This window comes from Botryllus schlosseri, chromosome 7, assembly GCF_051294905.1.
Source record: "Botryllus schlosseri isolate E-star chromosome 7, Bs_hap1, whole genome shotgun sequence".
Lineage (NCBI taxonomy): Eukaryota > Metazoa > Chordata > Ascidiacea > Stolidobranchia > Styelidae > Botryllus > Botryllus schlosseri.
The window spans coordinates 24,513,804-24,539,019 of record NC_137242.1 but is presented as its reverse complement, the minus strand read 5'-3'; the positions used below and the strand labels follow the sequence as shown (position 1 = coordinate 24,539,019).

Sequence of the window (25,216 nt, the reverse complement as noted above, 5' to 3'; positions counted from 1 at the left end):
GTATTGTCCGAACTGCACACACCACACAACGTACACAAAAAACGCCACCGCCTAATTTATTATGTAGTTAGCTATACGGTAATTGTTTGATGAACAGATACCCGTAGGGTCAACGCTCTATACGTATGGAATATCAGTGAATATCGCGGAATTAGTGCGAAATATAGAAAATCGGCGTTTAAAATATCCAAATATTCGCATTTATACTAGTAGGACAACACCGTAATTAAGGCGAATCATGTCCTGTTTACTCACGCAATCAATATTCCATGTTGAAGGCTCCAGGTTAATCCTATGTAATTAAAGGAATAATCTCAGAGCGCATTAATCGATTAGTCACCTATCGCGTGTATCCGATTCCATTAAGGTGAGCAATGTCCCGTCCCACCCGTATAACATGACGTCAGAAATATGTCCCGATACGAAATTAGCGAATCTTGTTCGGCGCAATCGAGGATGCTCCGCAAATATTTGACACCATTTCATACCTCATACTGTAAACATTGATGCCTCATATCAATTAGTATATTAGCTGAGTTAAGCAAACTATTGTTTAGCTATGGAGTGGCGCATTTGCACACGGACTAGATGAGAGTTGTTGCGGCCATGTCGTTTACATGGAGTTTGAATTATGTTAAATGGCGATGTCGCAAATCTCATATAGAATTTAGAAATAGGTCGCTCTAAATATTCGTATATTTCCTCACATTTAGAGCAACTCTAGTCCTGACGTTTCGTCGATGATCACGCGGGTAATCTGAAAGTTGGGTCGTATTTTTTCGCAGGATAATAACCAACAGAGAGAAGCCTGAATTGAAGAAGATTCTGCTCAAGAATGGGCGAAGACGAGAAACAGGTGTGTGGCTTCTATTCCATATCGATATTTTCGCTATTGCGGAAACGGCTCTGTAAAATTCATTGTGCGGTGATTAAGGAATTATATTATACCACTTATAATCCATACGATGTACCACGAACGTAGCCAGGAGGAGCGACCGCGAATGTAGCCTTTGCCAGTATGATTTTTCGTCTTGATATGCTTTCACTATATCGCCATAGACATATAGGTCTGTCTAGTCTTTAGATTTCGCCCATTTGCGAAGTCCCCCGACAAATCTATCATTTTGTTCACGCGTATGCGATGCATTGCGCATTTACTCCAACTGACATGCAGTCAAATTACAAAACGATGTTGGTCGTCTTCAAGAATCCAGCCACTGACTAGTAAAACCAGAACTGGTCCCAAGCAAGGACAAACTTGGCAGGGTTGCGACAGGACGGGAATGCAGCTTAATATGATCGGTTAGATGATGGGGATCATGGTGCACGAATGCGATGTGGCGTCGATATACCCGGGAGCAGCGTTGGACAATATGGAAACCTTCAGCTTTTACCAATTAGATTGGATTTAGAGTAACTGAATTCAATACAAATTACCAGGAAATACAACAAAAATAAATTTCAGTTCATATCATATCAGAGTTCGTCCTCATGAGCACGAGAAGGCCAAATGTCTGTACCCCAAGCTTCGCACTATGCAGTACTCCTGTAGCATTAGATTTGAATATAAGAATTATAGCATAAGACAGTTCACACATTAGATTTGAATATAAGAATTATAGCATAAAACAGTTCACACATTAGATTAGAATTAGATTACCGGCATTTCGTTCTAGTTAGCCTAATTAGTCAATTTGCATTATCTAGTTGTTCAAGTCTGCTGGAAGACCCCAAAAAACTCTGTCCATATCTCTCTCATATAAGAAACTCTTTTGTATCGAATCCTTATCGTTCCGTAGTTTTGCCTTCTCTGCATATGCCTGTTAAAAATGATACAGCATAAACCCTTACCTTCCCAGGGTTCGGGCGGCGGGATCACCAATATGGGGTTTGAGGGCGAAGCAATGGAGATGACAGAGCTTCGCAAGCGCGGAGTGGATTTAACACAAGACTATGTCCAAAGAGGCAAGCATACGCTAATGGGGAAATACGTGGACGAATCGGATCAAGCCAGACCAGCTTGGGATAATCAAGTCCAATTTCTTCTCGCGTGCATTTCGTACGCGGTCGGTCTCGGCAACGTATGGAGATTCCCGTACTTGGCGCAAACGTACGGTGGAGGTAATTTAACAAAGCAACCGAAAATTGGGTACGCGAAATAAAACCAATGCGGCATATTTCAGGTGCGTTCCTAATTCCTTACATCATTATGTTGGTGATTGAGGGGGTGCCGTTGTTTTTGATTGAACTCGCGGTGGGCCAGAGATTGCGGCAAGGCGCGATCGGGGCGTGGACCAAATTCCACCCATATTTGGGTGGCATCGGAATCGGGAGCATGATCGTATCGGCCACTGTCGGCTTCTACTACAACATGATTATCGCGTGGTGCCTGTGGTATCTCTTCAACTCGTTCCAGTACCCATTACCGTACTCGTACTGTCCGCTGAACAATAATCAAACAGAGTAAGTGCCGTTGCACAATATTGAAGGATTATCATTAGGGCAATTTTTTTTTGACATGTCAAAAAAAGTCAAAATTAGGTCAAAATTGTAGCGTTAGGTCAAAATTTGTCAAAATTGTTTACAAAGTCAAACATTTTTTGACCTCTGCATTTCGTTTGTATCGTAGATTTTGCGCTGTCGGTGAACTTATCATTTGATATTTTACAGCTTGTAGCCTACTTTATAGGCCTACCGTTGTAAACGGACCATCGTCTGCTCATTGTGAATCATAAATGGTCAAATGAAACAAATAGTGACATGGTTTTATGGTCAACGTACCGCAATATCCTAGCTGAAGCAAGACTGCTTGGACATTGCATGGTTCTTATATAAAGAAGCGCAAGCTGAAAAATTGTGATATAGACAACATTGTCAGAATGAAGCAACACGGTTTGTCACCAGCAGTGTGCACACAACTTGAGTGTTGTCAGCCAACAAATGCTGCTGTTGAACGTTCTTTCTCCGTTCTTGGCAAGCTACGTAGTAAGGACGGACACTTTCTACCCGGGAATGCAGGAAAGGATCTTTCGTTGTACTGCAACAAATTTTAATTATTTCCACCAGAATACGTAATGTAACTACTGGAATTCTTCATAGGGCCAGATTTCGTTAAAATACTAGTTTTTCATGTAAAAATCTGTCAGTTTTTGAGCCAAAAACGTTTTTTCAGGCCAATCTACTTTGTAAGGACAGACAGTTCCAACCAGAAATGAAGATAAGTAGTACAATTTTAACATTATATGCGAAAACACCTAATTTGCATACGTGAGGTCAAAATTTGGTCAAATTTCAGTTTTTTTAGGTCAAAAAAGGTCAAAATTTAGATTTTTAAGGTCAAAATCTTCCGTTTTTTAGGTCAAAAAAAAATTGCCCTAATTATCATATAGATAGATAAAATGCTTAGCGGTCGTGTCCTTCCATCCCGCAGTTTGTATTAGACAACATTCACACGGTACCGGATAGGGAGACACAACAAATCAATATTCATATGTCACGGGCAATGTTCCCTCTAATTTTTCACCAGTCTGCGCAAATACGCCAACTCACTGCGCAGGCCCTTGGACAACAGTGCGCAACCAGCCCCCCCCCCCCATTGGGTGATAAACCGAACCCCAGACCCCCCATCAGGCGATACGCTTTTCACCGCTACTAATCATCTATGTCTGGGCTTCGTTTGATGGGCGTTCCGACTAAACGCGCGAAGCGCGAAAATTTTCTATAATTTATGATAAAATCGGTCAATATCATCGGGAATTGCATATATTGCTATCAATTTTAATCCTGTCTCTGCTCACGGAATCACATTTACAGGTAAATCTGATCGAGTGAGACGTACGTGTTGGAAAAGGTATAGGACCCCGAAAGATAATTAAACATATTCGGGCGTACCCGTTGGTTTATATATAATGAATTCATCCTTACATCTTGCTATTTCGTGACCTCCTATCTGCTATGCCAGTGGTTCCCAACCGGGGAGGAATTCCCCCCTTGGGGGGAATTTTGCAAGTTTTAGGGAGGAATTCCACTTTATAATTGTAACGGATTTCTCAAATTGTTCATGTCCGAACAGTCATGTAGTCAACCAGTTATATCCGAAAATATGCTCCTTATTAGGCTTACCATATTTTGGAAATCTAAAAAGAGGACAATTTTTCAGAAATTCGAGACTTGCTACAAAAACCGGTAAACTTTTTCCACTTTCTGATGGGTCGACTAAAAAAAAAAGGGTCATCTTTTCGCTCAGAGCTAAAATCACCGTTTTCCACTCCGAAATACCCGCCGGAGCGTCACTTCTCTGCTAATTTACGGCATATCATTCGCAATTTGCTCTAAATCTGACCTAAATTTTGAAAAAGAGGACAAAATCTCAAAAAAGAGGACAAAAGGGCGTCCTCCAAGGACACTTTCAAAAAAGCCAAAAATGAGGACGTATGGTAACCCTACTCCTCATAGCTGTTTTTTGCTAAAGTATGTTCAAATGCTATTTGAAATCTCTTTTTCACATACGAATTCCCCCTTGTTGTTTTTTTAAACTAGTTCAGATGTGCTGCAGTTTGCAAGACAATTTTGTAGGACAGCGACGGCCTCTCAATCAAATATTTTTTAAGCGAGCAAATGTCTTGCCGAATCTATCACAACAAAGCCTCTAATGAAACTATTTATCTTATATTTTCAAGTCAGCATTTTCAGACAGTGACAGAATATTCCAACGTCATCGATTCAAGTCAAAGAGATCGCTGGCCTTGCTTTACTTTTAGTAAACAGCTACCCGACCGAAAAAAGACATGTTAAACTTGGTGAAATGTTGCTGAAACGGAATGGGTGTCCTAACTTTCAATGAGCTCCAGCAGGAAATCTGATCACTTGTATGTTATGGATCAGGGCTGTAACCAAGTCACGAGGCTCCGAGTAACAAGTCAATCTCACTTTCATTGTTTTGACTCGATTCAACTCGAGTCATTTTCAATTCAACATTGAGTCAAGTCTGAGTCCAAGTCACCGAGCAGAGGGTCGAGTCCGAGTCATTGTATTATGACTTGAGTCCGAGTCCAAGTCATTGTGTTGACTGCTCAGTTCCCAGTTGAAGTCTTGTTAAACCCAATTTTTATAACTCTGTTTGGTGATATTGAATGATTTTGATTTATACTATACTAATTTTCCTCACTCTGAGCAGTTTCTTGTCGCCTTTTCAAGTACCAGGACCAATACGAAATTCCAATACGAAGGCCACTTTACTGTTCTTCGGAATTACAATGGAATGTCGGTCTTGGCCGTCTTATAGTCTCGAGTCATATGGCTTGGTTCGAGTCATGCACAATGACTCGAGTCAAAGTCGAGTCAATACAAAGATTGTCTCTAGTCGAGTCGAGTCATTTCCCTATTTTGAAAAAATGACTCGAGTCAAGTCGAGTCTTCAGAAAATGGTGACTCGAGTCTGGTCAATCCTGCTATATATGAAAGCACCAATATCATTGTCCAAATGCATACGCAAACTTGAGAAAAAAATCGCGAGACCAGTAAATTTATGCATACTGATTTTTCACAGCAGTTATATTAGCGATTGGTGCATGGTAAGCCGAAACACACAAATGGAAGTGTGGGGGTCTGTTGAGTCAAGCCTTCCAGAATTTGTTTGATTGGGACCAAGACTATTGATTTTGGAGGTCTACAAAGTGTTGTTACAGCCCTGCTAGAAACAAACGCTCTGTACTGCCCATCTTATTCTTCGATCAACAGGTGTTTGCGCGGTAAAAATGACCTTTTTTAATCATCGGCAGATTTCTCCTAAGGGGGGAATTTTGGCTCAAATTTCGGCCAAGGGAGGCAGGAGATGAAAAAGGTTGGGAACCACTGACAAAAGATGTTGAAATCTGCACATAAGTTACTTTGATTCCACTGCGACGATATGGTGACATACTATGGATTACTAGAGGACAGACGTACACGCACGAGAACGCACTTGAAATCAATACATGCGATCGATGTAGTCCTATCGCGTTAAAACACTGATGCGATGTCTTAATACCGGTAATGCACTCATGACTATCAAGACATACAGTCAGATACAATGATACGAATATTCAAGTCTGATTGAAGCAAGAACAAGATCAGTGTATCACCTTATCGACAGAAGATACCCGTTCAAACGAATCGAATAAAATCACAAATTTGTGCTGCTGAGAAGCTGATCTAATGCAACGCCCTACAGTGCATATAGTTGCTGCATTTCCCGATCAACGTTTGCAAAGGGATGTATTTTTTCAACAATATTGGTGCTTGTACTTGCATATTCTGCATCTTATCCTATATATCACCATACGTGATCAGATTCGCCTGATGGAAGTGATGACTTCGAAAATTCGCGGCATGTAATTGTACAATAAATCTTACACAATATTCATGCCACGCGGAGAAGACTATTCGTTAGTTTCTCGCAGTTAACTTTGAGCTAGCCCATTGTTATTTATAACCTTGTTAAACCATGTTATTTCGCCATTCCCACAAAGGATTGCGCGATTGATATGATATCAGTATCGCTCACGCGCACGATACCATAGTAGGCTAAAAGAAAAATCTCTTTCGTGAGTCGCATACGATTGCAAATTCTCATTGCTTCGCGAAGCGCAATATTTGCCTTTTCAGGCCTCACTGGTAGGCCTACCTCGGTTTCAGACTTCAGCGATAGCACTATTTACCCCTGACAATGTTCCCTCTTATTTTGCTCGAGTCTGAGCGCCTGCGCGGTGCAATAGTGCACAACGATGGACAAGAGTGGACGCCGATTAAAAAAAAGTCATCACTTCGGATTTTTTGTGCGCAGCCTAGATTTTCTGTGCGCAGAGACCGTTTCAGCACTGCGCATTTGCGCAAGTGCGCAGCTTGGAGGGAACATTGGTCACGGGTGTGCGGAATGGAATGGAACATCGGAATGGCGTGAACTATACTACTATGGCACTTACACAGTGATTATTAACCGGTGTTTCGACCGAGATCGACTCCAGAATTTCCACCCAAGTGTTGGAGGCTTATCTAGGCTCCTCCTTGCCATCTCATCCGTGAAACCGGTATCTTATAAAAAAAGCCTAGAAGTGGTCCGCACTACAAGTCGGCACCTACGAAATAAAAATGAAGAAAATTGGCCTTGTGTAGATAACCATACTAGTCGACAAACACCACGAATACCACAAACAAAAACAGGTGTTCCGCGAGACACTCGGGCAGTGGTTCCCAACCGGGGGGGGGGGGGAATTACCCCCTTGGAAGGAATTTTGAAATTTTTAGGGGGAATCTGGCTTTGGCATTGTGTCGGAAGATACACTGGGTTTACAAGGTTTTTCGATTTGTATGGTATAGAACTGTTACGTAGAAATTAGTTCTTTACAGTTGTATGTTTCTTTGCCGGATTTCAAGCTAGGTGTATGTTTAAATGCCTTCAGTAGGTATTACACCCTCTGATAAAGTGAGACTCACGAGACGATTTCATTGGGTCCGAGACAGCCTTCCGACCAAATTGCTACTAAGCAGGAAAGCGTCAACCGAATTCGGCACAAGGCCGCTGGTAAAATTGTTGAACCTTTAAAGCAAACATATGAGCTCACGTGAAAAACATACCAAATTCACCGATTTAACTCAAGGCCATAGCAAGCGGACTTGGTGATTTATTTCATCACCTGCTACCCGACTGGTAAAAAACAGGTAAAATTAACCGTACTTTACCAAAGTGTAGTGTGGTCCGCATTTGACATGCGTCGGACATATCTGAATATGTTTGGCCAATAATTTCTCAGTCCACAAATGGTTGTGCGTTAAAAGCACCCTTTTTTAGTCAGAGGCAACTTTTTCATAGGGGGGAATTTTAGCTCAAATATCGGTCAAGGGGGGCACGAGAAGAAAAAGGTTGGGAACGACTGCACTAGGGGATCCCTGAGTCAATTGCCAATTCTACCTCTAATATCTATAAGTTCGCATTTATTCAATTTGCATCACGCTGTTGCGTTTTTATCGATCAATATGACGGCATTTTCCTATAAGCCGCACATTGATGAACTGCATTATATATCCGAATGGGTAGAGTGGACGTCACTCTGATTTTCAATGCATATTCATTCAATTCGATTCGACTTTCAATGAACGATTACCTCTTGCAGTTACGTCACCGAATGCAGCGAGAGTTCATTTACCGAATATTTCTGGTATCGAACCACCTTAGAGGTTTCGCCCTCCATTGATGATTCCGACGGGTTGGTGTGGCAAATGGCGATCTGTCTCATCTTGGCATGGACTATTGTGTGGCTCAGTATGATTCGCGGCATTGAGTCATCGGGAAAGGTATCATCCTCTTTACTTACACCAGAAGTTTATGTTTTCTGCAGATAGCAGAAAATCCTGTTCCTTTTCCAGAGATGACTTAAGTGTGATCATTAGAGCCGGACCCATAACTAGCACGTTCACCGAAAAGTTATCGGCAATAACCCCAATATAATCGGCCAATGTTCAAAAGATATGGCATCCAGCTTCAGTCGCATTTCTGAAACTATAACTGCGCTATATTTCTCGCGTTTTTGGAATTTTGTATTTTACTTTGTGTGACGTCATAACTAGCGATGCTTATTGTTGTTAAACATAGTGTTTTGAATGCTCGGATTATTGCTGACGGTATCCCCTGATGAGTGTCAGCTCAAAAGCTTCGGGAATGAATATGAATATATTAATAAAAACTCCACAGTATTTTTCAAAAAGTACTCAAACAGTCCTTGCTTATACTTGCACCTTATTACATTAGACATCGATGCATTCTTTATGATATCAATATCGTTGATGTCGATCATTATTAATAATAAAAACTGTCGTAGGCTACATGAGCATTTTATATGGAATTTATCATAATTTCCATGACATCAACGAAACGAAGTTGATTTTTCAACCAAGAGATAAAACGAACATTTTAAGAGACTCTTGGATATACAGAACTCCAGTACACAATTGAATAATATAAATTCGTATTGATATGAACCCAAATATAAGCATTCTGCTGACACTCGTCAGGGCAATCGTCAGCAAATAGTAGACATTTCTAGCAACTCTCTGCGAGTTGATGACGTTTGACCCTGATGAGTGCCAATCGAGAATATTCAGGTTCAGTACAATTGAATATACTGTTCTGCATTTTCAGGGATCCGCCAAACCTATAAATTTGCAAACTGATTAATAACATATTTTTTAGATTAGGGAAATGAATAACTTCAAGATGATCTGCTAGATGGCAATGACTAGGCTGGATGTTATATATTCATTAAAAAAACAGTTTCTCATTTGTGGTGACATGTATGTTGCGATCATACCCAAAAGGGGCGCCGGAAGCGTTGCCCATTATTATTACATTCGCCAACACCTATCTTTATGGAACTTGTTCTTCGCCACTCGTTCATATCAAATCGAAGGCGCGGGTTTTCATTACACGATCTCGTATTTCAAGAAATGCAACTGACAAATTCACTGCAGTCTACCCAATTTCAACTTAAATAGAATGATGTTACTTTCAAGATAAGTAATTTTGTTGCTGTTTGTCACTAGCCGACAGTTAATATTCGCAAAAGACACATGGCGGTTGCACGATATTTGACCTAAATTTGAACTAAAACTTGGGGGATCCGCGAGGGTCCATGGCGGTCCAAAAGGGGTCCGCGAAGATTAAAAAAACTTGAGAACTACTGGTCCATGTCAATGGCTCCTAACATTTTTGAGCTCGTGGACTGGTCAAATTTCAAAGGAAATTTTGCGGACCGATGAGCCTTGCAAAATCGAAACTTGATTTAATGCTGCCTTTAGATATTAGCATTGTTGGTTCTAGTGTATTTTCTGCAAGATGAAGTCTTGTTAATTGCATTATTGATATTTTGATTGTCCGGTATTTCTGCTGTGTCCTCGCATCTACTTCATTGCCAAATTGTTCTGTCAAAATGTAATGAATTTTGTTTAAAAGGTTTTCTTCTTATAACTTCTACCTATAAGAGGTCTAGGCTATTTAGGTACAGTTTCGTAAAACACTTGCAGCATTGCGGAGTATACCCTCAGTCTAAAATAGTCCATGAACTCTATATTATGACGTGTGGCAGATACTTTTCAAATTCCGGAATCAATATAAAATTATATGTTTAATTTTTAGAATTAGTGAACAAGCGTCCCACTTCATGCATTTTGATATTGGGATATAAATTTCTCATATATTTGGCTGACCGGCGGTCGAGAACCAATGGTCTATATCAATTGTTATTCATATGCCAAACCTTTCGCCAATGACTGATCAAAATTGATCCGTTTCATTTGAGGCGTTTTGTCGCACTATGATCATGTCGATGTTTCATCACTAACACTTACCCTGAAACTTGTTTGTTCTTCACGCCACTGACATGTTGCATAGTGCCAAACTAAACATTGTTACATATTGTCATGTATTACAAAATCCGTTTCACAGGTAATGTATTTCACCGCAACGTTTCCGTACCTCGTCCTGACGATATTTCTCATCAGAGGATTGACGCTCCCGGGTGCTTCAGAAGGAGTCAATTATCTTTTTACTCCGGACGTAAGTAGGCTTTGTGTGTCCTATTATGGCAATTCGTCCTTCTTTATAGCTTTGATAGCCTGGCGATTGCACACTGTACAGGCACAACACGCCACAAATGACGCGAAATCTGGATTTCGACGGCAGTGACAGCAAGGTTTACTAAAAAGTTTGACTAAAACATTTAATGATGCATCACGACCCACTGGTAGAAAGGACTGATTTAACCGACCCTATGACAAATAGTGGTAATACGGTATTCATTCAAAAATTGTTTGTGTAAAATACTACCAAAACGAAGCAGTCGGAAGTTGTGCCACTGTCATTACAAAATAAAATTATAAACACGGTTAAAATGTATGGCATCGCCTTAATGGTTCGTTAACATGTCGCGGATCATGTTTCGTGTGAATCATGTCATCGTATGTTTACTTCATTAGGAGTTTATGTCAATCTAGCAGAACCTAGGCACATGATTTAGTGATCTGCTTGCCGGTAGGCATGATTCATTCCTTTGTCAACCAATAGCATTTTAGACGCTCATTCGATTTCTGAAAAGCCGGAGTGATTTAGCGCTTGAACAGAAGCGTCATGTGACACTAATTATTATTATCGTAAATGACACTATCTATCCTATAGCTCCCGACACTGCGTTTACCCGACTAAGTAAATATTCGTGGGAGATACAGTGTGACGCGAACGCTGTTTCAAAACACCAAGGATATAGACGGATTGACGGTGCGCAAAAGAGCTTTCACGTATTGTCATTAATGCGGAAACGTAGCTTAACATGACAAGTTCTCCTCAAATGCCGAACTTTTATCTCATAGATAACGATGAGATGATGACTGAATTCAGCAAATCAATGTAATTTTAACGACGGTAATACATTCTACATCATTACAATCCAAGTGATTCGGAAATATCGTAATCTAGACGGGTGCTCATCAACCTATTTTGGTTTTCTGAAATCAAGCACTCCTGAAGCCTTTTTACTCGGATCATGAACGTACGTATATAGAAATATTTTTCGTTGCAATATTCAAATTGCGTAACCTGAAAAACATATGTATGTAAATATGTACAGTAGATAATAGACAACGATGTTGGAGAGAGCATTTGCTCGACCCAAAATGACCGACTGATGCTGCAATACCAAAGCCCAATATGGAGTTTAGATTTAACTGCCTATACATTACATTACATTACAGACCTACCACCATTTTACTTCTTATTACAATTCAGAAGGGTTTGTGAGGTTTTTGGCTCACAGCTATCAACAGCTAACCACGATTCCATATCTTTGTAAATAAATAGACAACGAAACGTTCATAGGAGAATTATGTCGGTGACAACAACAAAAAGCCCCGACATTGTGCTAAATCTACGGATCAGAGATTCACACATTGCAAAATTTGTTGATTACTAAAGAAAATCCTATTTCTGGCTGAAGGATCGTATACGTCCTAATGGTTGTATTGATCAACCCACGGATTGGTCATAAATCCATGGGACTTTTGGGGATATCCTATAATATCTTTTGGGCTGTCACGGATTCCACAAAACCAAGATTAAGAACTTAGTTTAATAATCCCAGCTTTAACGCGACTGGCTGCAACCTGATGTACCCTTCCGTACTAGTGAACCATATGGATATTTTACCGCACCCCAGAGTGCAGGGTGCAGGGTGCCTGCACAACGGTTGAAGAGCACCTTTCAGCATTCGAACCAGCCAAATTTAAAATCATATGTTGTTTTCCGGTGAACTTTCAAAAATCAATGTATCAACCCAGAACGTAATTACATCAAGAGTGGGCTATACGCTACTCAAAACAAACAATTGAAACATTAAATTTTAGAAACTTTAATTTGCGTACTTTTGGTTTTACATCAGTTATGCGCGAATATACGACTCTGAAAGGCAAAGTACTTTTAAAACCACCACTGTTGGTTTCCTGCTGGATGGAGGGTTACTTACTTCACGGTTTGCTAGATCCTATTATAATATAAAATGCCGCTAAATTGCACTGCGGTATTTCCTAAAAATTATATTTGTCTTGACTGGCATATATTACTGTCCTTATAAGATCTGTTGGCTACTTTTAAAAGTTTGGTACAAGACAGCTATGTGACTCATAATATATGTCGAAGGTATACTGTGACCTCTAGTTGACGCCAGAAAACGCTGTAAATAACATTATACAATATACATATCGAAATCGGTTTTAAATTTTTTGTTTTATTTCTCCAAGCATAGTACAAGCCTATACATTATTTTACGTTTAGCAATCGAGAATAGAATTGGCTGACCGGATTTCTCCAGACCACGCGTAATCCAACTGTGCGTGTATATAAAACTGTTCTACATAATGGCACTTTTCGAGCATATAGGCATCATGCAGATGGTGGTTTATCTACTAATCGTATGTATGTATTTTCCGGAGTGACATCGTTTTTGCGAAGTTTATGAAAAATCGTTACGTGTCCGGTTGAGCATATGTCACTACAGCGCGTTATACAGCAGTAATGCCTTGAGAAGTCGCCATTTGAATTACCCCTTCAAATATGACTTGTCGTAAGTTGGAATGTCTTACCAGAGTCTCGTAATAGCATTGGACTCCATGGAAAAATACATATTGCTTTTATCTCATTGCTATATCCCATCAAATGAATGGTCACAATCTAACGGCGTCTTTCTATGGAAAATTACTGGTTGTCTCGCGCTCGTCGGCTTAAATTAGAAGCTGGTGTTTGAAGTTAAATAGCATCCGTTTGTGCTAATATTGCCATTACTCTACTCGCTCTAAATAATATTCAATCGTAGACAATGAATGAAGTTCAGTATTCGGGAACGTAATTGCACCAAGAATCAAGCCATAGCATCCTCACCATTGTGCTAATACAGCAGATATCGGTGGGCTTCTAAATGGCTACGGTCAACAAGCCATCGGCAGTTCTCTCGCGGGAGTTCAAATCGTGAACTCGTCTTTCCGGCCTTCGGGCAAACAGTCGCGGTTCAGATCAACCGATCGCACTAACATGGTAGCTTATTCGTAGTTCCTTGCATAGACAAAGTGCACACGAAACAGTAGCGTGTACATTGCAATTGAAACAAGATAAAGGTCGGGGCTATGACCTTACGTTCGTACGCGATAAAGCTTCGCGGACCCTGAATTCAGCACTTTGAAATCTTAATCATTGTGATATCCTCACATATGAAGGTTTGCGACGTAACTAGTAAGTTACAGAAAAACGAGCGTACCAATAATATTTGAGCTCATGGTTTTTAAAATGCATAGGAGCTATGGGAGGGTAGTAATGAAATCCACATATATTGGCGACGATATCTACCTTTGCAGGAAAATCGGCCTGTCCGATGACCTCATCAGTCCATCCACCCCCTTCTTAATCATTACGATGTTTAAGTATTCTCTGTTATCGCAAAAACATCTAAACTTATTACTACTCTAAAATGTGGGTGTCATCGCACCTTTGCTATGAGCTATTGTGAGACGGTATTGTCAGAACCGTACACGCCCGAGTTATTCTGGAGGCTGATTAGAGGCTAGTTTACTGACAAGGGTAACTACTGGTGAGCCCAAACATAACCTTGTTGACGTCACGGCGCCCTGCTGTATACGGCTCGATAGGACTGGTCCAGGAAGACCATAAGAATAGTAGTCTCTATATTGGTGAAAATCATTTGTAATTTCCTCAACGATATTAAACGCATTTTAGCATGAAAATGATATTTGGTCACTGCCCGGCAGTTTTATTGGAAATAAATGAAGTTGCTATGGAATATTTTTACAATTACTGTCACTAATTAGGAGTTCTTTCTGAAATATCTCACAATTTGATACCGACAGAAATCCCGGTTTATCGGCTAAAATTAGTTACGGGTGACATCGGCTTTGGTCCAGAATTCAGAAATATGAAATAGGTCGAGTTCTAGTTGTTATTCATTCCTACTAAAAAGAACTTCGGGTACACAAGCAGATTATGATTCCGAAATTATTAATTGAAAATGCAAACAATTATTTACAGACCGAGACATGACATATTGTGGCAATATTCATGATTAGAGCCCGACCGATTATCGGCTCGCCGATAATATCGAGTCGATATCACACTTGGAAAGAAATATCGGTATCGGCCATTGGAGGTGAAAAAATATCGGCCATTTTCGTGACGTCACAGCGTAGTAGTAGGGAGTCACGGAGGACGTGACATATCCACTACATATCAGTAAATTATAAAAATGAATGTTCAAGCAGCATTTATAGGTCAATATGTGAAAAATATAAGTTCTTCGATACGCCCCGGTGATTTCACCGGGAATCCCCTGCGATGACCGAATACCGGAGAGCACAGAGCAGACCATCGAGTCGATGAATTTAGTTGTTTGCAGAATATTTCAACCTAAGAACGTTCTTTAAGCTGACCATCGTGATGACGGAGAAAAGCGAGGTGTGGAAGTATTTTACTGCAGATAGTGCTGGTGGTGTTATATGCGATCTGTGCAAGAAGCCTATAAGCCAAGGCTCTGGAGCAACAAAGCGTAAAAATACCAGTAATCTATGGAGTCACCTGAGGGGACACCATGGTGAGGAATACAAGGGCATAGAGTGTAAGAAAATCAAACCAAAGAAACGCCCAGCAGAGCCAACAATTCGTAGGGATATTTTTGATTCTATGAGAATATGGGCCAATTCGGACAAAAGAGCGAAAAAGATGGATCAATTGATTGTAGAAAAGCTGGCAACTGACAACCTTCCTTTTTCAACTACTGAGAAGCCAGGATTTATCAGGGTTATGGCAGCAGCTGAACCACGCTATAATATGAAATCAGAGAAATATTATAGAACTCAAGGTCTTCAAGATGTTTACAGCAGAGTTGAAAAGAAGATAAGGGAGCTACTCAGTTCAACCAAGTCGAGCAAGCTGTCCGTCACAACCGAATGCTGGTCAGACTCCACCGAAGCCCTTATCAGCTTAACTGCTCATTTTATAGATGAAAAATGGGAAAGAAAACAGGTTATTCCCAATGTGAGAGCGATGGAGGGTTCACACACAGGACAGTACATTGCAAACTGCTTTATCTCAATGTTGCAATACTGGGAGATTGAAAGTGAGCGAGTCTTCCTGGTTTTGAGAGACAGTGGAGCTAACATGGTCAAGGGGATGGGTCTAGCAGACGTGAACAATTTGAGTTGTTTTGCTCATTCACTTCAGTTGGTTGTTAACGATGTGCTGAAGGCTCCAGGTGTACTGAAGGAGTTGTTGGCAAAGTTCAGAAGCATAGCAACCCATTTCCGTCATTCTGTGTTAGCCAAGCAGAGACTATCAGGCATTCAGAAGTTACTAGGGATGGATGAGCATTCTATTCTACAGTTTGTTCCAACCAGATGGAATTCAGATTTGCTAATGTTGGAAAGAATGCTTGAGCAGAGACGTGCTTTGGCCTTGTATGCTAGCGAACATGGACGTATAGTATGTCCCACCAATGACGAGTGGGGTATCGCTGAACAGTTGGTTGGGTTGCTGAAGCCATTTGATCAAATTACCAAGGACATCAGCCACGCAAGTGCGAGTCTGTCTGTTGTCATACCAAGTGTGAATGTTCTCAAAATGCTGCTGCAATCACCTGAGGTAAATACTCTGTATTCTGGAATTTCTTCTGTCAGGGCCGCACTGCTGTCAAGGCTTACTGCAAGGTTTTCACACATTACCGATTGTAAATTTATTGTACTTGCCTGCTTTCTCGATCCACGGTACAAGGATAGACTATTCGATAGTTTGGCAAAAAACAGATGCAGGGATTGGATTGCGGAAGAAGGAAAGGAAGTTCTTCAAGCGTCGCCACAAATTGATACGCCCGTACCTCCAGAGGAAGCAATGGGACTTTTACAGAAAGCGACTGCATTTGACCATATATTCAACACTCTGCTCTCTAATAATGACACTGCTCATTCAAACGAAATGTCCGAGGTAGATCAGTATTTGCTGGAACCATTGAAGGAGAGAAGAGAAACAGATCCCCTGCAGTGGTGGAACCAGAATAAAGAAAGACTTCCAATTCTTGCTACGTTGGCGAAAAAATATCTTGCTGTGCCACCGACTACAGTACCGAGTGAGAGACTTTTCAGTACTATAGGCCTCATTTATGAAGACCACAGAAGCTCCCTCCTGGGAGAAAATGCCGAGAAATTATGTTTCATGAACTACAATTTGCTACTTTAAGACTGGGACTATTGATATATTTTTATTGCCCCGCACCATTCATTTTATGTTCAAGCATAGCGTTGGCTGTAAAGCATTTGAAATACACGCCGTGAGTTGTTGGATATGCGCTTTGAGCTAGATTCCATATCTTTTGAATATCGGCTTAATATATCGAGGTTATCGGTGAAGGTGCTAGATATCGGCTTTATCGGTATCGGCTAAAAAATCCAATATCGGTCGGGCTCTATTCATGACTATGTGGTTTTACCGGTATTATGACGTACGTTGGATAGCCGTTAGGAGCTATATTGAAATAACTCCTTTGGAGCGCCCGAAAATATATTAATGTTTCACTCAAAAAATATTACCGAGTAATATACTAATGTTTTGAGCGTGGTTGCGCGTAGCCCCAACATTTCAGAAGCCGATGATATGGGAAGGTCATCACATCACCTTGAACTCTATTTAGGTTATTCCATGCCTAACATAAGATAACTAATGACTAGACAAGGTTGTTGCACTCCCACTCACGACGTCATTCTCAAATGATAATATGTTTTGGTATATAGGCCTACTTTCTCAGAGACGTATCGCTCTTTCATGTATCCCATAAAAAAGGGGTTACCATATTTTGAGATTCGGAAAAGAGGGTACTTATACATGTCATGTAATTTATAATATCGGGCGAGAAAAGGGGCAACGTGAATATCTTGACGAGCAATACTGTTGCATCGGTAGAAAATAGGTCATTTTTAAAACTAGTTTACTAGAACGTCCGAATTCCAGATTTCGCGTCATTAACGGCGTTCTTTTAGTTGTGCATTCGCCTGGATTGTTAAAGTTACAGAGGAGGACGAATTGCCCAAAAGAAGGACATTTGGGCGTCCTCGGAGGACATTTTCGATTTTCTGAAATAGGAGGACAAATCCTCCCACCTAGGGTCATTTTATGCTACTCATGAATCTCATGGAAACACCTTGACTTGATCGCCAACTGGCGGCAACTTGCGCAAGAAATAGCGAAAGAATGTCTTCCAGCAACAATTATAGATAGACTGCTTTGTGAAATGAGATGGCTATTGCTCTATCAGAGACCATGTATGATTTTTGTAACGTGCAAATAACTTGAAATTAGTGGACGCGTGGAAAGATCTCTTGAGAGAAACATGACTAGATTTTCAGTCACCTCCAATCGGTTACTTTAATATGCTCATACAGTCCATGTTTGTGGCGAGATAGCGCAATGATAAGTTCCACAGCTGCAACACTAGGGTTACCATATTTTGGAAATCTGAAAAGAGGACACTTATTCCAAATTTCCAGACTTACAATACTGGAATAAAGGCGGAGATAATAAAGTTGGATTAGCAATAAAGTCGATTATCGCGTTCGTCAGGATTTATCAACACAGGAATAAGGTAACCGGTGGATCGCAGCGCATAAAGTTAGTTTTAATCTCATGATTTAACAAACTGGAACAAACTAACTAGTTATCTATAAAAACTGTGTACTATTCCTACTCGCAAATAATTCCGATAATGACCGTGCCGATTGTCTCCTAGGTAAGGGCTTCAGTACACAATGAACGAATTATGTACCCACCATTGCAGAGCGATATCAATATTCTATATTCCGTTTCTTAGTTGTACCGTACTAATTGGACACGACTTTCATTTCGCGATTATGATAATTCTACCTATTACAGGGGCAGTGTCGTTATCAGCAGGCTGCTATTTCATTCAACAAATTGTTAACTGATGAGAGCCAATAACGCGTTTTCGCATTATGATGCAACATATAACGCAACTTGATTAAAAACTCGGGACTCCTCGACTGATCATCACTCGTAACCTTTTCCAACTTTATGCGTCGCCGGAAAGAACGGCAAATTTTTCCCGACTCTGTAATTGGTTGACTAAAAAACCCTATACAAGACGAATGCGTCTCGAGTGGCCTACTAGTCCGACCCCAGAATTCCTGCCGTTGTGTTGGAGGATTATCGAGGCTCCTCCTCACCATATAAACCGAGTATTCGCTGTCGTATAAAAGTCTAGCACGAAAATAAGGCGTGCTACAGGTCGGCAAATATAGAGAATCAGAATAAACAATATCGGACTGGTATAAATGACCGCATTAATCGAACATAAACAACAACACTCCATTTATAATGCTGTTTTTGACTGTAGATTGCAATTGTGACAGATGCACTGCATATCGCAGTCTAATGGCAAGAGATAACTTGCAACTAATTTGCCGGTATTGCCTGACTATATAGTTGACCACGATAACATGAAATGATGTATATAGGCTATGATGTCTTTCAATTATAATATATGCGTTCATGAACCTCAATTGGTTTTACGATGTTAGTGATGCAAATATATATTTCAGTCAAATGTTTACGATATTTGCTAAAGATAATGGTTCCGGTCGCAAAATTCGTTAATCGTGACGGCCGAAATTCCCTCATAGACACGTTCCCTCACGTTGACTTTAGATTTGGGTTATTAGTTTTTGGTTGCCCAGCTGATCTTTGTGACCGTTGATTACTTGACGGCAATTCCTAATGGTGGTTATAAATATGTACTCTATGTGGAATGCATGTCAATCTACTGACTATAGCGTGTAAGTTCCGCTTTCGACTTGTTGCAGAAACACGAAAAAACGATTTCTCTCGGGCATTGGTGGAAGTGTGTAAGCTCATACATGGGTGTGCAGTAGGCCTCATTTCCATACGATGGTTTTTGACCAGAACTGGGCATTGTACGCCTGCTGGCCAAATGTGGCTCGCGATATAATACTTGGAATTTAAACCAAAAAATTATTTAATATTGTCAATACTTGGGATAAAACTATGGGCTTTATAAAAAGAACCAGAAATGCGTTTACTTCGAAGTCTAGTTTCTTTATGTACCGTGATTACGTGACCTGCGTATGTTTTACGAATAATCCACAAATATAAAAATATAGTAAAGTATGTCAGCAATTAAAGTCACAAATCAGTGTTTCTATATAGAAGGTAAAATCTTGTTCGTTGCCAACGTTACGTTAGGAATTACAAGGTATCTGTTTTAAACTGCCACGTCATACATTTCCAAATCGTAGTTCGAACAAAGATGCAATCAGCGAACATGATTAGCCGTCATCCCTCCTCGTGAAAATGTCAAACCATGAAAGGTGGAAGTTGAAGGCCGACACTTCAAGAGAGCATAAAATATTTATTGACTTAAGTCCTGAAATCAGCCGTAAACCCGTCATTTTAGTTTACGATAATCACCGAGCAGCTCTCCGTGTTTAAGGAATGCAATTATAGTTGGCAATATGAGAAAGAACATGCAGTGAAATACATATACTCGGTTGAGGCAGAAGATCTGCTAGCGAAGCGGAGCTAGAAAAACAGCAAGGCTATTTAACCAATCCCTCACAATTCTAGGGATGTCGTCTTATATCAACACATCCACTTCGCAACCTGTGTTAACAATGTAATTCACTGCTTTCAATGTAGAAATAAAACTGAACGCCGCAGAATATATATAGTATCTCTGTTGCTTCACATTTGGCCCATCGGTCATAATAATTCGCCTCGCTTGTTTTTAACAGTATATTGACATCTCTGTTCAGTATGAGGTCCTCAAGAATCCCAAGGTCTGGCTCGACGCTGCCACGCAAATTTTCTTTTCCCTCGGTCTCGCGTTTGGAGGTGTCATTGCGTTTGCAAGCTACAACCCTACGAAGCAAGACTGTCAGCGTGATTCGCTGATAATTGCACTGACCAATTCGTTCACGTCCGTCTACGCTTCGCTGGTGATATTTTCGATTTTGGGATTCCGCGCGTACCAACAAAGCACAGCGTGCAAAGAGGAGTGAGTGTCCTGCGAGCTAGTATGGGAAGAATAACGTGACTACTGGAATTAGTACTACAGTCCGAATTCCTACTAATGCATGCTATAAATATTTAGTGTGCGATTGAAAATAAATATCGAAATAAACATCGACATTGTCGACTTTCGGCTTCATATTTGGTGTTAAGATTGTTGATATAAAATGTTCTTTTCAATTCCCTACCACTAGCTGACGATTGCCCCTGACTGCAGCCGAAATCAATCGTAATACTGAAGTACTAAAGTTCTGTACGTACGAGAGTCTCTTTGTAAACGTTACGTTTTCACCGCCCAGCAGAGTATGAAAACGGTGAAAACGTATCTCTAACATTTGTAAACAGCTCGTTCGCAATCAGGCGTATCATTGTACGATGGATCTGCACACTTTCTGCTGAAAGTTTCCAACCAACATTAACCATATAAGAAATTTGATTTGTCCCGCAAAAGTATCCCGATTATCAGGGCACTCAACAACAGGCGTACTCGAACTAAGGATTTGGTTGCAAGTGGGGCGGGACACAATGTTTCAAGTACTCGAATCTGTATCGATTTATTAATTCTAATGATTTGTGTCGAGTAATGCGAGAGAAATTTTTCGAGTAATGAAATTATACGCTCCTTGCGACTATATACATTTATTTTTTAACGAGAATTATAGTTTATCAGCGTGGAAAGCTGAAAACTTCAATTGGTGATATTGCAGCATACGAAACATGTAGTACGAAGCTACGCACGTTAGTGATAACGACATATCTCTGAATATATGTGATCAAACCACAGCATTGTTACAAAGTCCAATGAAATAGGTGCGTTAGAGAAATAATAAAATCCTTAATATGATCTAGAACGGAAATTGTAAACATCGGAACTTCCTACATCATACTAACTATTTTTACGTCACTCGATTTTGTCCAGCCTTGTTCGCAAATAACAAAGGCCCCTATTCCATCCAAAATGTCTTCATCAATATAGCCATGTCAGACACAGTGGCGCGGTGCAGTCTCCATTTTCTAGTCAGCTCAAGGTACAAAAGGCAATTGAACCTCTGCATTAACCCGTGTTTAGGAACATCGACAAGTTATTGGACTATTACGACGTGCCCGCGGAAGGTGCAATCACAATAGACAACTACGACGAGTGGTACAACAACATAATGAATAATATAACCGCTGGACCACCAATCGACCAATGCGACATCAATCAGATTCTTGGCGATGTGAGTTTCATTTCATCACTTCGCATGATCCGAATCTTTTGCACCATACATTCCTCACTTTGTCTCTCTTATTAACAGGCGCAACAAGGAACTGGTCTCGCTTTCATTGTGTTCACGGAGGGAATCATCAACATGCCAGGGAGTCCTTTCTGGTCTGTGATGTTCTTTCTCATGTTGCTGTCGCTTGGATTAGGATCTATGTTTGGGACGATTGAAGGCGTCGTTACCCCGCTGTTTGACCTTGGATTGAAGCTCCCGAAACCGGCGTTAACAGGTATGATACACCGGACCATACTGCGTCGAGATAAAGTAGTGGTCCGTTCCATAGCTACGACACCAATTGGTCGTGAATATACGAATCCGGCGCCGGTCGACTCCAGAATTCCTACCTAAGTGTTGGTGGTTTCTCTAGGCTCCTCCTTGCAATCTGATCCGCCTATGCCTAGAAGTGGGCCGTACTAAAAGTTGGCCGATACGTAATTATGATTAGGATTATCTGTCCACTGTAATATGACCATTGTAATGTATAGTCAATCGGTTCTGGAACAGGGCTTTTGGGGGTACGAAGCATCAAAGTATAACGGTACGAGACAGTGTTGGAATGACTCGAGTCATGACTTGACTCGAGTCACCTTTTTCGTATGACTTGACTTGACTCGGCTTTGCAGAAATGCGGATTGACTCGTGACTCGAAGCAAAATTTACGAGTCAATTTCAAGTCATCAAGTAATCGATGTCGACTAAATCGCTGTACCTTGTATCAGTGTTGGGATGACTCGAGTCATGACTTGACTCGAGTCAGACTCGAGTCACGTTTTTCGTATGACTTGACTTGACTCGAGTCACTTTGCTAAAATGACTTGACTTGACTTGACTCGGCGTATCAGAAATGTGGATTGACTCGTGACTCGGAGCAAAATTCACGAGTCAATTTCAAGTCATCAAGTAATCGGTGTCGATAAAAATCACTGTATCTTGCATATGTTCGGATTGTTCGCGAAATGCTGGTGTAACCCGTGAGAGCGATCAATCATTCAATGGTCGTGCGTTTTACTGAGCCTCAATTGTTTTCTCAAAAATAAGTTGACCACAAACGAAGTGTTCTAAGCTTACAGCTTACGTTATCGTAAACTAGTATAGTAAAGTAATATAGCAAAATGTCTATTTCTGTTCTTTGTTCTTACCTTGACCAAACCTCTTGTTTCATTGAATTTGAATTCGAATATAGTATATATAGTTCTCAACATTGGTACAAGCTCGAGTTGTATCATATCAATTTGTAAATGGCTAATGTATTGCATCCAGTGTTGCCACTCGAGGTTGCCGGAAAAACACAAGATTATGTCTTGAAAAAACACTAGATTGGCGGAAGAACACTAGATTCGTAAATTGCAGGAAAAATTTGCCGTTACCAAGTAATCATTATGACCAAGGTACAAATCCATAGATAAGAAGTGTTCCACACATGAATTTGATACATATGCCTGATATACACTGCATGATTATTCAACGAAAATTAATGACACTAATTCAAAAGCACGAAAAATATCAAATATTGTCGCCTTCGACTTGTACGGCATCATAAAACTTCTCTTTCGATTGTACACCATCCATCAAACATGAGCATCTTTTGTGTGGCATCTTGCTCACTACTGTACTTGGGGCTGTTCAAAAATAACTTTTTTCCCGAAATCCATCCATTCACTGATCAAATTGTCAAGCTACTCTAAGAAGCGCTGCACACCAAATTTGGTTCAATTCCAACAAGTATAAGACTCCCCAGATCTAATTTAAAAAATTAATTTATTAGGAAATATTGAAAAAAAGAAACATTTTCAATTTTTTTGTCAACCCCGTGAAATTGATGAGCTGTCTTCAATGACGATGCAAAACAAATTTGAGTCAATTCCAACTAGTAGAAGCGGAGTTATTTGAGTGTTTCTTAGATAATTATGGGATTATCCTTGATCGGTGGATAATCCAAGAATTATCATCGAAATACTCAAATAACTCCGCTTCTACGGCTTGGAATTTAGTCAAATTTGTTTTGTATCGATTTTGAAGACAGTGCGACAAATTCAGGGGGTTGGCAGAAAAATTTGAAAAATTTGTTTTTGGTATTTTTGAGCAAATTCAAAATTTTCCCTCAACGAAATCCGCGATTATTGGTTGGAAGGAATCCGAATTTGGTATGCGTCGTTTTTTAAGGCAACCTAACGATTAAATCACGTGGCCAGCAAGAATCAGGAAAAAAAGTGATTTTTGAACAGCCCGGTAAAGCATACTTCATTTCCACGAATGCAGTGGAATGTGGCAATGCCAGGAAATTCGTCATCAGCTTCCCCAGTAAAAGGAATTTTGATTCACCAAATCCATTCTGCACAGATTACAATTTTTGCAAAAAATTCTGTTCGAGGGCATTGACTGATAACCTGTAGCTTATTTTGCGATCTTGCCAAAGCAGCCCACTCTTCCGACGAATCATCAACTTCATCAAATAATATCATAGAGGGAAATTGCACAGCTTGTGGAATGATTAATTTTACTATTCTTTGTGTTGATAAGGCTGTTAACGGATTCAAAAGTATATGCTGTCCACGGCAAATGAAAATCATGCCCGAATCTGCAGACTGACACGACACGAATATCAGAGCGAAGTCGCTCTTCATTTTATCAGAGACTCTCGCTCATAAGTACGGATTACACAGCGTACCCCGTTACGCAATAATTGCTTGTTACTACACCACTACATGGAATTATTGTAAACAAACACAGTCAGAGACACTCGATCGCCTTATCAGCAATAAATTTAGCGTATAATTTAGTAGGCTAGTCTAACGTTAGAATATTCATTGTTCGCACAGTTGCGGAAAAACACTAAATTAGAAAAATATTGCGAAAAAAAACACTAGAACACTAGGACGACCGAAAAAACACTAGATCTAGTGTTAAAACACTAGGAGTGGCACCACTGATTGCATCTAACCGATTCGTTTCTCTATTCTCTTTTTTGGCTGGTAACTATAAACTAAACTTACGTAGTTCAGCAGCTATACGTTTATATGAGCGACACAGCGTCTTCTTGCGTGTATATCTAACTCTATAATCGTTAATCGGTTCAAAATCAATGACCACTCAATCTGTATTTCAGACAGCTAGCAAAATACAATGACGTAATCATGCTTCATACTTCGAAAAGGCAACTTGACTTGAAATGTGACTTGACTCGTGACTTGACTTGACTTGACCCGACTTGACTCGAGTCACCTCCAAAAATCGAGTGACTTGACTTGACACAAGTCACTTTCGAAAATCGAGTGACTTGACT

At 40.3% G+C, this 25,216-nt stretch overlaps 1 protein-coding gene across 1 annotated transcript in view; it reads left to right on the top strand.

The window, feature by feature from the left end:
• The first annotated feature begins 595 nt into the window (after positions 1–595).
• The window catches only part of LOC145442803 (sodium- and chloride-dependent transporter XTRP3-like), a 36,997-nt gene continuing 12,376 nt past the window's right edge, over positions 596–25,216 (top strand). The window contains exons 1-8 of the mRNA XM_080320815.1: positions 596–856; positions 1,860–2,121; positions 2,184–2,463; positions 8,151–8,331; positions 10,478–10,588; positions 20,413–20,654; positions 21,738–21,888; positions 21,967–22,162. Of these exons, the coding sequence (XP_080176941.1) occupies positions 836–856; positions 1,860–2,121; positions 2,184–2,463; positions 8,151–8,331; positions 10,478–10,588; positions 20,413–20,654; positions 21,738–21,888; positions 21,967–22,162 (1,444 nt within the window). The 5' untranslated portion in view covers positions 596–835. The remainder of the gene's footprint in view (positions 857–1,859; positions 2,122–2,183; positions 2,464–8,150; positions 8,332–10,477; positions 10,589–20,412; positions 20,655–21,737; positions 21,889–21,966; positions 22,163–25,216) is intronic.